Here is a 13,994-nt window from a genome sequence, read left to right as displayed (position 1 = left end):
TGTGTTCATACTGTTTGGAGTAAAGCAGTCGTCCTCCTAATAAATCCTGAGCTCCATTATCGAGCAGCGCAGCAAAACTAAAAACTGTATCAACTGTGTTATCAACTTGACAGGACAGAGGAAGTTATTCAGCAACGTTTAGCTTCTGAAATATTTTTTTAGACGGACAAGCGAAAAACAAGTTATTTTCTGGTTTTGGTTTAATTTCCATTCTGATTGTCGATTTGATGGGGAAAATGGGTTAGGGGAACAGGAAAAACAGGAGGTGGATTACGTTTTTTTAAATTTCACATGAAAAACGGAAAAAGAAAATGTATTTCTTTATCCTGCCGAGTCTGCAGGAAAATAGAGGACGTGAGTTGAGTAGGCGGTCCTTCAATGTGGCCCAGGATACACTTGCGTTCACACTGCACACGGCCCAGACCACCTCCAAATGTGGTCTAAGTGATCGGATCTCAGTTCGTCCTCAATGCGTCTTGGGTGCGTTTACACCTGTACTTAGAGCTGTCACTTGTGATCAGATCACCCGAGACACATGTTAATACCAGGTGTAAACAAAGCCTTTGCAATGTTCTCAAAAGTGACTTATGACAATGTGTTTGTGCTGAAAAACACATGTAAGCAGGACAACTGCTAATGTTCAGTTTACAGACCATTTTATGTTGACCAGTAACATCCACCCATTAAGTAGAGATGGATATTCTATGTAGGAAAAATATAAATGAGTTGAAAATGAGTTGAGTAAACTCTGTTACAAGATAAACAGCACTGATTAACTGTCAGTTTATTGAATGACACTGTATGTGAAATGACTGTTTTATGTACTTTCATAGTTTTCATTGTGATTTCTAATTTTATGTTTCATGTTTTTCATCTCGGCATTTCATGTCTGTGTTACAGATGAAAACTGTGCAGATAAACCTGTATTCACTCCATCCAGACTGGTAGTGAAGTTTGGTGACCCAACCTCTGCCACGTGCTTGGTTTGTCAGCATACTTGCCCAAACGATTTATATGGTTTGGAAAAGTCTGTGGGGAGCATTACAAAAAATGGAACCACGATTTCATGGGAGGTTGACAGCCTGACTGAATGGGATATACCTCTCATGTGCTATTATACTGATGATGATAATAACCAGTGTTGTAGCACCCTGCCTGTAACCGTTTATCGTAAGTAAACTTGCTGTTGAACAAAATACTACTGTAACAATTAAATATATATAATCAAAATAATAAATAAATATGTTGGATAGATTTAGGTTTTTTCATATTGTCAGCTGTATTTCACCACCTTTATCTTACTGTGTGCGTCTCTCACTACATCTCTCTGTTTGTCTCCCCAGAGCCTCCAAAAAATGTCAGTTTCAGCTTCCTAAATCACTCTGGGCCGATGACTGCGGGTCATCAGTACACACTGCAGTGTCACGTCCAGGAAGTTGCTCCTGTTGGTAACCTCAATGTGATCTTCTACAGAGGACAGACAGAACTGGGCAGACTACAGTCCAACAACACAGTACACAATACACTAGTGACTGAGACCTTCACTCTGGTTATCAACACTAGCAAAGAAGATAATGGAGAACAGTACTGGTGTGAAGCCAAGCTAGACCTGGGAGCTGAAGGACCACAGCCTCCTCCAGTGGTGGAGTCAGGAAAACTCACAGCAACAGTCTACTGTGAGTCTGACAATAAAATGGACACACATCTTATTTCTGAGACAGCTAGTAAAAGTTTATCTGAAGCTTTTATGAGGCTTCAGCAAGTTGAGTTAGTCATATCAAGTGGATGTCTGCCACATTTACAGTCTTTTTAGCATCAAATTCTTTTTAGCATCAAATTTATGTTTCCTCAGACAGTGTTTCCCTGTTGAGCTGCGGTTGAAGTAAAGTAACAAAAAGAGAAACTTTGGCACTAAAAAGACTGTAATGTTGAAAGATATCTACTTGATTTCACTAATTTGAAGCTTCATATTAGCTTCAGATAAACTTTTAAGTACATTTGTGCACAGAAGGAGGACTGTGGATTTTGGCCTCCATCATTTACATTGTAAGTGCATTATGAAGGGATCTTCTAATGGTCAGTATGAACAGGAGGAATGATTACAGCAAGAAAAACCTATTTCAATGGTAATTTGGGCTCCTGACTATTGTTTTAAGACAAATTTGAAAAATTGTGACCCATCCTTTAAATAAATGTTTCCCTCTAATAGTAGGCCTATATTGTAGCAGAAACTAAAAGTAACATAAAACAGCCAGTTAGTACTGTGGTGTATATCTGCATTAATCTGTTTAAAGTTCAAAATTGCTTCCATTTCTCTGTAATGACATGTTTTGTATCTTCCCTCCCTCAATCAACATACAGATGAGCCTCAGCTAAAGGAGTCATCACATCCAGATCTGATCAACGTCACGAAAGGAGACCGTCTACAACTGAACTGCTCTGCTGTGGGAAACCCCAGCCCCTCCTACAACTGGACGCTCCCATCAGCCAGTGGTTCCCCCTTCAGTGGCGACATTCTCACTATCGAGTCTGTAACTTTGGAGCACAAGGGGCAGTACACCTGTTGTGTCCACAACAACATCGGGACTGTCACTGTGAAGTTTAACGTGGATGTCAAAGGTGAGTTTAAAGTTTTGTCATTTTCAGTCTTCAGGGTTGTGATTGTTAGAGCAACTGCAGTATTGCTTTCTCACAGCAGTGGAGAATTTGAACACATGTGACATCAATGAACTTCCTCTTTAAGATGGTTTTGGCTTTTTCATTCGTCTGATGTATAACATTATCTGTTCCTGTTTTCTTTACCCAAACCTCACCCAACCCTCTGCAGAGAGCTACAGGGACATTATTTTAGTGGTACTATTAGTCCTTGTTCTGGCAGCAATTGTCTTCATCAGTATATACATCCATCTGTACAAACACAACCGAAAGGGACGAACAACCTGAGCGACGTTTTCCATCTTCGCTCTCAACTCATTGCTGTGCCTACTGAAGAGTTAATTTGTGGGTGAAGCATCACATGTGTGTGGACAACCTGAAACTGTTGATATGCCATAAGCTGCAGTTAGCTGTAAAGCACAGATGTATTTATCCTAACCCAAATACTGTAGAAATCAGCAGAAGTCTCTATATCTGAGGTTTAACACATACATGCTGCACATACGGTTAAACTCAGGTTTAAGCTGAAAGATTGAAATGTTGCTCTGTTTAAGGAGAGATATCTATTGCTATCTATATATATTTTTCTTGTTGTCAACAAATCATGAAAACACTAAAATGAGCAATGTGTTAGTTAGTCTGTCTCTCAGGACTTTCTGACCTCCTCACACTGTCTGTGGCTCTCAGTCCATTCATTTCTACTGAAGACTTAAAACTTTAAAAATGAGTCACAAATATAGTTTCATTTTTAAAAGGGGCTCAGCAATTTCCTACAGCAGCTGGGCACTGTAGTTTTAAGCAAAAGTTACTCAAACAAAACTAAATCATGCATTTATTGGGGACTATTTTCAACTGCAGATTAATGCATATTTGGTGCACTAGTGTATGTGCAGCAGCAGGACAGTGTGTGTGTGTGAGACTGATTCAAAATAAACTACAGTGCCTGAACATTCATTACAGCTGGTGTGATAGTGTGTCTCATTATGTTTTTAATAGTTCACTGTCAGTGAACATACTGTTTAACTATTTCTTTCTATTTAATTTTGTTTGTGTTGCTGAAAAGAAGCAGTGGAAAATTTGATGTGACATCAATGAACTTCCTCTTTAAGATGGTTTTGGCTCTGTCATTCGCCTGATATATAACATTATCTGTTCCTGTTTTCTTTACCCAAACCCCTCACCCAACCCTCTGCAGAGAACAACATGTACATTATTTTAGTGGTAGTATCAGTCATCGTTCTTGTCTTCATCAGTGGATTCGTCCTTCTGTACAAATGCAACCAAATTGGATGGTACAACGTGAGTGGCGGCGTTTGCCGTTATCGCTCTCAACATGGTGCTGTGCCTACTGGAGAGTAAATTTGCAGGTGAGGCATCACATGTGTGTGGACAACCTGAAACTGTTGATATGTCATAAGCTGCAGTTAGCTGTAAAGCACTGATGTACTTATCCTAACCCAAACTACTGTAGAAATCACCAGAAGTCTCTATATCTCATGTTTAACACATACTTGCTGTACATATGGTTAAACTCAGGTTGAAGCCGACACATTGAAATGTTGCTCTGTTTAAAGGTTCTGTATGTAGGAATCAGAAATATCTTCTCTTTAGTGATATCTGTGGCCGTTAAATGAAGTGCAGTCAACAACCTGGTGCTCACACTCGTGTGCTCGTGGCGTGAGACTGTTGCAAGTGATCTCTTTTTCCGTGCTTACACTTCTCATATTTACATAAAGGATTTCTAACGTTGTGTTTTGCACCGTGTTCCAGCAAAGCATCTCTCATCATCAGTCAGCCCCCCCCCAACACAAAAATGCCTTAATTAACCACCTGAACCTGACCCAACCCGCAAATCACCAACTCTCTTTTTACCAACCTTTTTACAAAACACCAGTAAGCTCAGTGAGCTGTTGTTGGTGCGCTTATTACGACCTGTGGACTACCATCTGAAAAAACAAAAGAGGTAACCTATGTTCTGCTATCGCTCTGGAGCTTGTTTTCTGCTCCTTTGTTGAGGAAATAATGTTTTTGCTTCGTGTGCTCGGGAGTGGGCGACTTGTCATTGCGGGGGTGTTTTGTTGTGAAATGTGTAGTGGTTGATAGATGCAGCTAGTCGTCTCATTAGCTGGAGAGCTAATATCTGCAGGGTGTTTCTAGTTGCATAGCACCATTTTTGTTGCGTCGGTCGTTGCAGGTCGTTTGTTGACATCAGCGGGAGAGAGGCAAGGCACTCAGGAGCGTGAAAAAACGTCACTTCCATTGGATTTTTGCAGGAAATCCAGCCCGAGTCCTTCACATAGAAATCAGTCCACAGGCTGTTACAGACAACAGAGAAAGTTGGGAAAGGTCTCATTTTTATGTTACATTACTACTTGTTCACTAATTGGCAATAAGAAATGATTAATACATGTAAATTGCTTCAAAATTCTACATATAGAACCTTTAAGGAGAGAAATCTATTGCTTATTTAACAAAAATGTATATTGTTCACCATGTATAGTGTTATCGGGACAAGTGCTCCGTTAATTGTGATATAAATGTAATATTTCATCATTATATGGGTCATATTTTATTTTATAAAGCCAGAGGTAGGACTGTTTATCTGACAAACCAGCAATGTGTTAGTTAGTCTGTCTCTCAGTACTTTCCGACCTCCTCACCCTGTCTGTGGCTCTCAGCCCCAAGTCCATTCATTTCTACTGAAGACTTAAAACTTTAAAAATTAGTCACAAATATAGTGATATTGATGATAATATATCAATGTTTCATATGAGCTGTAAGACCAAGATTATAATTGAATTGAGTAGTAGTGCTCATTGTTTGATTATAAGATGTTCATTTCATTGAGAAATTGCAAGTAGCTTATATGTAAATAGGAAAATTTGAAAAACTGGAGCCAATTTTCTATTTTGTGATTTTCTAAGTGAAATAGAAAATAAATAAGAAAATAAAATAGAACGTTATTATCTAAACATCCAGTGTATCTGTCGGATAACATACTGTTTTACAGTTTCTCTCTATTTCATTTTGTTTCCTAAAGGATATCCTATAGTATTGTATTGTATAAATCCTATAGGATGTCCTATAGTATTGTATTGTATAATCCTATAGGATATCCTATAGTATTGTATTGTATAAATCCTATAGGATGTCCTATAGTATTGTATTGTATAAATCCTATAGGATGTCCTATAGTATTGTATTGTATAATCCTATAGGATATCCTATAGTATTGTATTGTATAATCCTATAGGATATCCTATAGTATTGTATTGTATAATCCTATAGGATAGCCTATAGTATTGTATTGTATAAATCCTATAGGATGTCCTATAGTATTGTATTGTATAAATCCTATAGGATGTCCTATAGTATTGTATTGTATAATCCTATAGGATATCCTATAGTATTGTATTGTATAATCCTATAGGATATCCTATAGTATTGTATTGTATAATCCTATAGGATAGCCTATAGTATTGTATTGTATAAATCCTATAGGATGTCCTATAGTATTGTATTGTATAAATCCTATAGGATGTCCTATAGTATTGTATTGTATAATCCTATAGGATATCCTATAGTATTGTATTGTATTATCCTATAGGATATCCTATAGTATTGTATTGTATAATCCTATAGGATAGCCTATAGTATTGTATTGTATAATCCTATAGGATAGCCTATAGTATTGTATTGTATAAATCCTATAGGATGTCCTATAGTATTGTATTGTATAAATCCTATAGGATGTCCTATAGTATTGTATTGTATAAATCCTATAGGATGTCCTATAGTATTGTATTGTATAAATCCTATAGGATATCCTATATACAAACAAATTAAAAACTCTGGACAAGAGGCCAATGCATTTCCATCACTGTAGGGTAATGGAGAAATACAATTTACTGAGCTTTGAGACTTTTAGATTATTTTCAAATGTGTGCCTTGTTTATAAAATTTACATGGTTTGACCCTTCCTCCACTATGTGACTTTGTGTACATTCACTCAGTAAATTCTATTAGATCCTCCAGAATATCCTCTATACGAGATTGTACCATTTCGTCGCACTGCATTTGGACAGTCAGCTTTCTCTGTGAAAGCCACAACTCAGTGGAACGTCCTATCTGACGATATGAAGAGCTGCAGTTCCATCAGTACCAAATTAAACCAAATTTAAAAAGTCTGCTAAAAGCTCTGTAACTACTGACTCTACATTTTATCTCATGGTCTTCTCATGAATGCTTAATCTTGCTTTTAATTCGACAAGTTTACATTATTATTTTCTAGTTGACAATGTGTGTATCTTTGTCTTTTGTATTATGTGTCCTGTGTGTATTTTGCTGTGTATTGTTTATTATTGTTCTGTTTTATTTGTGACCTACTGAAGGGACTGCAGATGAAAATTAGCTATAAGCTAAAACTGGTACAGTACATCAAATGGTATATTTATGTTTAACACTGTACATGGTCCCAATAAATAAATAAGACATATGTTTTGTTTCATCAAGATGCGTGTCTGTCTGGTGATTTTTCCTCGTCAGGTGCTCATTGAGACCACATGAGTTCCCTTCAGCTTTCTCCCCTGCTTGAGCAGTGTTGTTTTTTATTTTCTGCTCACAAAGTGAATTATTATGAGAGGATGATACGCCTCCATATCTCTCTATCTTTGCACTCTTATATTGAGTTTTCATTGCTATTTATTTGGCTAAATATTTTTGGTTTTATTGGTGGTCATTTGTCATTGTCTTTTTTTTTTAGACCTTGTTATGTACAAGTTTGTTGCTTTGTATAGTTTAAATATATTGACTTTATTATTTATTATTTTGAATACTTTGTAATTGTTAATTGTATCTTAACTTCTCAAATTTTAATATATTTTTAATAGACATTGTTTTGTTCGTGTTCATTGACTTATGAGCATTGTGTGTGATTTGGTGGTTGTGCTGGGAGTGTTTTGGGGCCACCAACAAATCTTGTTTAGGGCCACCAAGATCCTAGGGCCGGCCATGTGGCAAGGGCTTAAATGTAAAGGACGCTCATTTTTATGTCAAAGTCCTGCACTGTAGTGTGAGTAGTGAGCCACACAGAAAGTCACACTGATTGTGTGGCCCCCCCTAGTGGTTGTAGCTCTAAACAACCGCATAGAGTGTTTATGCCAGGGGTCGGCCCTGCAAAGGACCACAGTGGGAAATAAGCTGATGATTAATGTTCATCTTTCTTATAAATAAATAAATTCAATTTATATGATGAGTAATGAAATTGTTGCATGTCACAACTTCCACTTGAGACTCCTAACAGGTAAAACCTATGAGTCAGTCATATTTACAGTTTATAAAAATTAACAAGTGTCTTAAAGGAGAAAAACATTCAGTCTAAGCATGATGGTCAGAAGACACGATTAGACCGAAACTTGAGCGTGAGCTTCAACTGTAAAGACTTACCAATGTGGGCCGTAGGGAGGCAACATATTAGAGCTGCAACGATTGATCGATTAGTCGATTGACAGAAATTTAATAGGCAACTATTTTGATAACCGTTTCAGTCCACGGATGTATAAAGAGAACTGGATACAGGAAGAGTGCCAGGCTTTGAAGCCAATTTGACATAGCGGCCAAATCGTGTAATTACAACGTCACGTGATGCACACTGCCCCCTAAACACTTTTTCCCACAGACTTAAATTGTGAAAGAGACGTCTGTAAATCAGTGGATAAGTTTTTCTGAGCGTCACAACGCTCATGAAGTGACTCGTCTCAGTATCAGAATTTGATCCATTCGGTCTGATCACATTTCAAAAGCCTAGAAGAGCCACACGATTGAATTGTTTTATCCCCATTCAAATAAGCCGGAGGGCTAAACCGGAAGTAGCCGACTCGGCCAGCGAAAGTCACTAGTGCGCACGCTCTATGGGCCGCACAATGCGGAAGATCCGGGTACTTTCATACCGGGAAGTCGATTTTTTTGGCTTCATGCAACACTGAGCAACTTTCATAAGAATGAGCGGGGCCCCGCCTCCGACGCTGTATCCAGTTCTCTTTATACATCCATGTTTCAGTCATTTTTCATCTTCGGGCAAAAGTGCCCGCCATATTCTGATTCCAGCTTCTCATATGTGACAATTTGCTGTTTTTCTTATATGACAGTGAATTGAACATCTCATAGTTTTGGACTGTTATTCAGACAAAACAAGCAAACTGCAGACATTTCTGTGGCCGCTAAGAAGTTGCAGAAAATGCAATTTTTTTCAGTATTTTTCAACATGGTATTCCAGGGTTATTCTTGGGTTCTAGTATACAGACTGCACCCTCCAGTGGTGAACCTCTGAACAACAACAGCACTGCAACTGTAGTACTGATTTAACACACGTAAACTGTTTATGCAAGTCTCCATCAATTATTAGGGAGCAGAAGTCAAATCTGTCTTCTAAATGTCCTTTATCCAGACATTTGATGAGGCCAGGACTATCTGTGATAATAAATAACACACACTGGACAATGAACTTACTCTCCCTCAACCTAACTGCTGGTCATATATAATCCCAACACAAACCTCAAATTAATTCACAAATGACATGAATTTCTGCAATTCTTCAAGATAAAAGTAAACAATCATTAATCATTACATTATTAATATATGTTGTAAATTTCCACCTGGTAAAGGACCAGACATGCTTTACATGAGTCTAGTCTATAAATGTGATACCTGAGAAGGAGAAAAGGAAGTTTATCTGAAGAAAGGGTCTTCAAGAGACAATGCAAGAAATCTGGATGAGTTATTTAAGTGATGTGAGAGTTTGAACAGTTGAACTAATGGACATCAACCATAAAACACAGGAGGTGTTGGTCTGGACGTCTGGCTTCCCCTCCGCCTCCTTTCTTGTCCTCCTCTCCCACCAAGTGTCTCTGCAAGAGGCTGTACGGAGCGCTGAAGTTCCTGATGAAGGCCTCTTTAACAGGATACACACAGACATGCAGTGAGAATAGAAAATTCCTGTCAGACTCATATTAAAATGTTCTGAAGTGAAGAAGTGATGAACAGTTATGACGTTGCTGTTTAGGCGAGCATCCAAATATTCAAATCAGGAGGTAAGATCTTTAACGGTGATCGGGGAATGTTGTGTAAATACATATAAGTTTGGTGGTAACATAAAATATAATCATAAAGATTACCTTTAATTATTAATTATATTGGTAAAGACAAATTTTAGCATGCTTACAGGTGCTGGGAAAAACAAAAAGCCTAGAAACACATGAATGAAAACATCGATCACTGTACACAAAAGCTCCTCAATAGGTAACAGAGAACTTTTGATGATGTAAATCTAAATCTAATGATGGCTAAAATGAATTGATCTTCTTCATTTTGAGGGTCCTGGTACTGCTCATGTCAGCTGACTGGGACGTTTGAAAAGAACAGAGACATAGTTAATGTTATTATAAAACATCTGTGTTTTTCCTGCTATGACGAGTCAAAATGTCTTCTGTGAAAAAGGACTGAAAAAGGTCTTGTTGGAAAAGAGGACGTGATGACATCTTACCAAAGAGGAGTTAAATCTTCTGTGGAGGTAAACGGTTCCATCTTCTTTAAGTGAGATGGCCTCTGCCACCTGTCTGTTGGTCACCACCCCGAAACGCACCACGCCACGGAAGTCTGCAGCAGCACAACAGAGACTCAGAGCTGAAGACTGGAAACTTTCTGTCCTTTCTATTATTATAATCTAATCTTACATAATTGAAATGATCAAAAACCTGTACAGAATAATTACCAAGTGATGTTTTATGAAGTTTGGTCAAATCTTTGTTTTTTTGGGGAAAATGTGTTACCTCATTTATGTGGTATTTATTGATACATGAAGCCCCCTTATTTCTTATTTTTGTTTCCATAGTTTACTGTTTTTTTTTTACTGTACTTGTAGCTAACTCTATTTAGCTAGATTTGTTTTGTTCTGTTACTTATTTTTCACTGATTTACTATAATATGTGGTCTTGTGTTTCATTATGTTTTGTATTTATTGAAAAAGTGAATAAAAATGAATTACAAAAACTTGTACAGAACCAAAAGATGTGGCCTCAAAGCTGCATGATGACTTCTTACCCCTTTTTAGAGCCTGCAGGGCAGAGGACAGAAATGTGATATATTACAAACATTAATGTTTTGCCGTTTCCTGTTTCTCTGCATAGCTTGAACACCGTCTTGAGAATCTTGTTGATTTTGCTGTTTTTATAACATCTTGTCGTCTCTTGTTTGCAATTCTTAACCTGTCACTACACTGGTTTCAGAGCATCTTACCAAGGGACCAGGGCCTTGTTTGTGGCCGCACAACACTCCCAGCACAACCACCAAATCACACACAATGCTCATAACTCAATGAACACTAACAAAACCCTGTCTATTAAAAATATATTAAAATTTGAGAAGTTAAGATACAATTAACAATGACAAAGTATTCATTAATCATCAGCTGATTTCCCACTGTGGTCCTTTGCAGGGCCGACCCCTGGCATAAACACTCTATGTGGTTGTTTGGAGCCACAACCACTAGGGGGGGCCAAACGATCAGTGTGACTTTCTGTGTGGCTCGCTACTCACACTACAGTGCAGGACTTTTACATATAAATGAGCGTCCTTTACATTTAAGCCCTTGCCACATGGCCGGCCCTAGGATCTTGGTGGCCCTAAACAAGATTTTGTTTGTGGCCCCAAAACACTCCCAGCACAACCACCAAATCACACACAATGCTCATAACTCAATGATCACAAACAAAACAATGTCTAGTAAAAATATATTAAAATTTGAGAAGTTAAGATACTATTAACAATTACAAAGTATTCAAAATAATAAATAATAAAGTCAATATATTTAAACTATACAAATCAACAAACTTGCACATAACAAGGTCTATAAAAAAAGACAATGACAAATGAACACCAATAAAACCAAAAATATTTAGCCAAATAAATAGCAATGAAAAATCAATATAAGAATGCAAAGATAGAGAGATATGGAGGCGTGTCATCCTCTCATAATAATTCACTTTGTGAGCAGAAAATAAAAAACAACACTGCTCAAGCAGGGGAGAAAGCTGAAGGGAACTCATGTGGTCTCAATGAGCACCTGACGAGGAAAAATCACCAGACAGACACGCATCTTGAGGAAACAAAACATATGTCTTATTTATTTATTGGGACCATGTACAGTGTTAAACATAAATATACCATTTGATGTACTGTACCAGTTTTAGCTTATAGCTAATTTTCATCTGCAGTCCCTTCAGTAGGTCACAAATAAAACAGAACAATAACAAACAATACACAGCAAAATACACACAGGACACATAATACAAAATACAAAGATACACACATTGTCAACTAGAAAATAATAATGTAAACTTGTCGAATTAAAAGCAAGATTAAGCATTCATGAGAAGACCATGAGATAAAATGTAGAGTCAGTAGTTACAGAGCTTTTAGCAGACTTTTTAAATTTGGTTTAATTTGGTACTGATGGAACTGCAGCTCTTCATATCGTCAGATAGGACGTTCCACTGAGTTGTGGCTTTCACAGAGAAAGCTGACTGTCCAAATACAGTGCGACGAAATGGTACAATCTCGTATAGAGGATATTCTGGAGGATCTAATAGAATTTACTGAGTGAGTGTACACAAAGTCACATAGTGGAGGAGGGGTCAAACCATTTAAATTTTATAAACAAGGCACACATTTGAAAATAATCTAAAAGTCTCAAAACTCAGTAAATTGTATTTCTCCATTACCCTACAGTGATGGAAATGCATTGGCCTCTTGTCCAGAGTTTTTAATTTGTTTGTATATAGGATATCCTATAGGATTTATACAATACAATACTATAGGACATCCTATAGGATTTATACAATACAAGACTATACTATAGGACATCCTACAGGATTTATACAATACTATAGGATATCCTATAGGATTTATACAATACAAGACTATACTATAGGACATCCTACAGGATTTATACAATACTATAGGACATCCTACAGGATTTATACAATACTATAGGACATCCTATAGGATTTATACAATACAATACTATAGGACATCCTACAGGATTTATACAATACTATAGGATATCCTATAGGATTTATACAATACAATACTATAGGACATCCTATAGGATTTATACAATACAATACTATAGGATATCCTATAGGATTTATACAATACAATACTACAGGACAGCCTATAGGATTTATACAATACAAGACTATAGGACATCCTATAGGATTTATACAATACAATACTATAGGACATCCTATAGGATTTATACAATACAATATTATAGGACATCCTATGGGATTTATACAATACAATATTATAGGACATCCTATAGGATTTATACAATACAATATTATAGGACATCCTATAGGATTTATACAATACTATAGGACATCCTATAGGATTTATACAATACAATATTATAGGACATCCTATAGGATTTATACAATACAATACTATAGGATATCCTTTAGCAAACAAAATGAAATAGAGAGAAACTGTAAAACAGTATGTTATCCGACAGATACACTGGATGTTTAGATAATAACGTTCTATTTTATTTTCTTATTTATTTTCTATTTCACTTGGAAAATCACAAAATAGAAAATTGGCTCCAGTTTTTCAAATTTTCCTATTTAAATATAAGCTACTTGCAATTTCTCAATAAATTGAACATCTTATAATCAAACAATGAGCACTACTACTCAATTGAATTATAATCTTGGTCTTACAGCTCATTTGAAACATTGATATATTATCATCAATATCACTATATTTGTGTCTATTTTTTAAAGTTTTAAGTCTTCAGTAGAAATGAATGGACTTGGGGCTGAGAGCCACAGACAGGGTGAGGAGGTTGGAAAGTACTGAGAGACAGACTAACTAACACATTGCTGGTTTGTCAGATAAATAATCCTACCTCTGGCTTTACAAAATAAAATGTGACCCATATAATGATGAAATATTACATTTATATCACATTTAATGGAGCACTTGTCCCTATAACACTATACATGGTGAACAATATACATTTTTGTTAAATAAGCAATAGATTTCTCTACTTAAAGGTTCTATATGTAGAATTTTGAGGCAATTTACATGTATTAATCATTTCTTATTGCCAATTAGTAAACAAGTAGTAATGTAACGTAAAAAATGAGACCTTTCCCAACTTTCTCTGTTGTCTGTAACAGCCTGTGGACTGATTTCTATGTGAAGGACTCAGGCTGGATTTCCTGCAAAAATCCAATGCAAGTGACGTTTTTTCACGCTCCTGAGTGCCTTGCCTCTCTCCC

The 13,994-nt window shown here is 36.7% G+C and overlaps 1 protein-coding gene and 1 long non-coding RNA gene across 4 annotated transcripts in view; both read left to right on the top strand.

Moving 5' to 3' along the window:
- Positions 1 to 13,994, top strand: part of LOC122979815 (vascular cell adhesion protein 1-like) — a 29,057-nt gene that overhangs the window by 6,166 nt on the left and 8,897 nt on the right. For 2 of the 3 annotated variants that reach the window (XM_044347575.1, XM_044347577.1), the window contains exons 2-4: positions 901 to 1,170; positions 1,344 to 1,513; positions 9,377 to 9,379. In XM_044347575.1, the coding sequence (XP_044203510.1) occupies positions 901 to 1,170; positions 1,344 to 1,513; positions 9,377 to 9,379 (443 nt within the window). The remainder of the gene's footprint in view (positions 1 to 900; positions 1,171 to 1,343; positions 1,514 to 9,376; positions 9,380 to 13,994) is intronic. The other variant, XM_044347576.1, reaches the window with a different exon arrangement.
- Positions 1,530 to 2,871, top strand: LOC122979820. The gene is made up of 3 exons (XR_006402930.1): positions 1,530 to 1,676; positions 2,362 to 2,619; positions 2,828 to 2,871. It is a non-coding gene; the product is annotated as an uncharacterized LOC122979820 (long non-coding RNA).

Source organism: Thunnus albacares, chromosome 3 (genome assembly GCF_914725855.1).
Source record: "Thunnus albacares chromosome 3, fThuAlb1.1, whole genome shotgun sequence".
NCBI classification, from domain to species: domain Eukaryota; kingdom Metazoa; phylum Chordata; class Actinopteri; order Scombriformes; family Scombridae; genus Thunnus; species Thunnus albacares.
This window is presented reverse-complemented; position numbering and strand designations above follow the sequence as displayed.